The 2,255-nt window shown below is 39.6% G+C and overlaps 1 protein-coding gene across 1 annotated transcript; it reads right to left on the reverse strand.

Annotated features, from left to right (window-relative positions):
* Window positions 1-95: 95 nt before the first annotated feature.
* Window positions 96-1,595, reverse strand: SARC_14583 (ribosomal RNA small subunit methyltransferase NEP1; the record flags this gene model as incomplete). The annotated part of the gene is made up of 3 exons (XM_014291283.1): window positions 96-388; window positions 1,051-1,141; window positions 1,447-1,595. Coding segments are annotated over 3 exons (533 nt in total), but the record flags the coding sequence as incomplete, so codon positions are not given.
* Window positions 1,596-2,255: the final 660 nt, after the last annotated feature.

The raw sequence follows: 2,255 nt of genomic DNA on the forward strand, positions 1-2,255 counted from the left end.
TACCGTTCTTCTATACGTGTACCCCGCATATGGTAAAAATCTATATATCAATATCTATATCAATATCAATATCAATATATATATATCACTCAACCCTACCACAGAACCAGACCAAGACTCCCACACCCACACAGATTACAATCCGTTAAATACGTGAATTTCCATTCATACCTTCCATGGGCCATTCCGCCGATCACATACACAATGGGCTCGTCAGTGGGCTGTGTAGCAATGAACTCGCCAATGCGCACCGTCTTGGGTGCCTTGTGTGACATGCCGATGCGTCGGCAGTTATTAGGCAGGTGGTCTATGATGGGGTTCTTTATTACCTTCATCAGCTTCTCAGGTCCGTTTGACGATCTGATGCTGAGCTTGTGTAGGAGTTGTACTGCGATCGGAGGGGGACAACAGACGTGTCGAGTGAGAAATTGTATGGGAGGGAGCCAGGATAATGGCGTGTACCAGCTTATGCGGCGGTACAGAGAGGCAATCTCGTGTGTGCAGTAGATTCAAACGTGTAGGTATGCCTTAAAAACCCCGAATGGATGATGACAAATGACAAGTCGTAGTGTCTCGAAATAAACTACTTCGAGAACATTCATATACATATAAACAGTCAAACAGACTAATTGGGCAAACAAGCACGCATACGCACATGCACACACATATATATATGTAATTAGTTGCACACACACACGTCTATATACAGACACGCATACACACACACACACATATATATATATACGCACACATAAATATATACATATAAATACATATACACATACATATGCAGAGTTCTAAAAACCACAAACCATAAGAACCAAACAAGGTAGACAAACAGGAAGCGCGAGATGAATACAACAAAATTGGCAAGTACTAAGAATGGTTAATCTTATTTGCTGCTAGAAAGTTTGACTAAACTGCAGTTCACACATCAAACAACACTATCCACACAGTAGAAAATACATCATATTCATGCCAATATAGAACCCAGCAGCACAGTCATTGAGGTATAAGCCAAAGTGCACGCTTGCCCTGAACATAACATACCCATTAAACCTGAAAACCGCTTAAAGGTACGGGGAATTCGAGTGCGGGGGTTGATCTCAATCAGTACTCCTTTCTCGGTGTGTATGTAAACCTAAAGTGTTGCACAATATACTGATCTTAGAAGTCTATAGATAGGTACCCTAAATGAAGTAGTATGGATACAAATAACACGGGACGAGCCCTTCACCACGCGAGGTTACTTGATAATGGGCACGGAACAAGCATGAGGGTAGAAGTATCGAAGATGAGTTCGTATATTCGTAGGCATGGCTGTACAGGGACAACTCAACGCCAAAAACCTGAACAATCATGCCGATATGCCCAGACAGCCAACCCTTCAGGGTGAGGCATTAGGAAGACACTACACATCAGTCTACACAGACACTGTTCACGTACCTGTAGCAGACCGGCTTTATTTAAGGGACTATCCATCAGAGCTAACATCATCTGATGCGTGATGTCCGGTCGAGAGTCAGCCAGTGCTCTGTTGTTCTTTCTCAGTACATTCTGGTGATCATCCACGTTTAACAGTTGGTATTCCTTTCCTATGTATGGGAGACAGGGGAGTGTTGGTATGATATATTATTTCAGTGCTTGGGTGATTTAGAAGCTTAACGGGGAACCACCTCAAACCAGTGAGCGAGTGATATAACCAGGCTAGTAGTGTCCAACTTAGCCATGGCCATACGCCAACTGTACCAACAGCGATACAAGCACGCACTGGCGCAGAATACAAATCCCTTCCCTCTAATAACACAATTCTACTGAGCAGCTAAGTATATACGTATCCCTGTGCTGCACATACACAAAGAAAAAGAGAAAACACACACACACACACATATATATATATATACATTTACATAAACACATATACATAAACACACCTACACACATAATTGTTATTGTTAATTACATATGTAAGTTTATATATTCAGATATGTATATATATATATATGTAAATATTACACAAACTGCATATATACGCATACTTACACACATATATACATAAATGTAAAAAGAAGAGATATATATATATATATATATGTATACGTATATATATATGTGTGCATAAGTATACATATATTTAAATATATATATATATATACACCCAGACCCAGAACCACATATATATAAGTATACAAGTATATACATATAAATATACATAAATTATATATATACGTACATACACGCACACACATATACGC

Source organism: Sphaeroforma arctica (genome assembly GCF_001186125.1).
Source record: "Sphaeroforma arctica JP610 unplaced genomic scaffold supercont1.4815, whole genome shotgun sequence".
Lineage (NCBI taxonomy): Eukaryota > Ichthyosporea > Ichthyophonida > Sphaeroforma > Sphaeroforma arctica.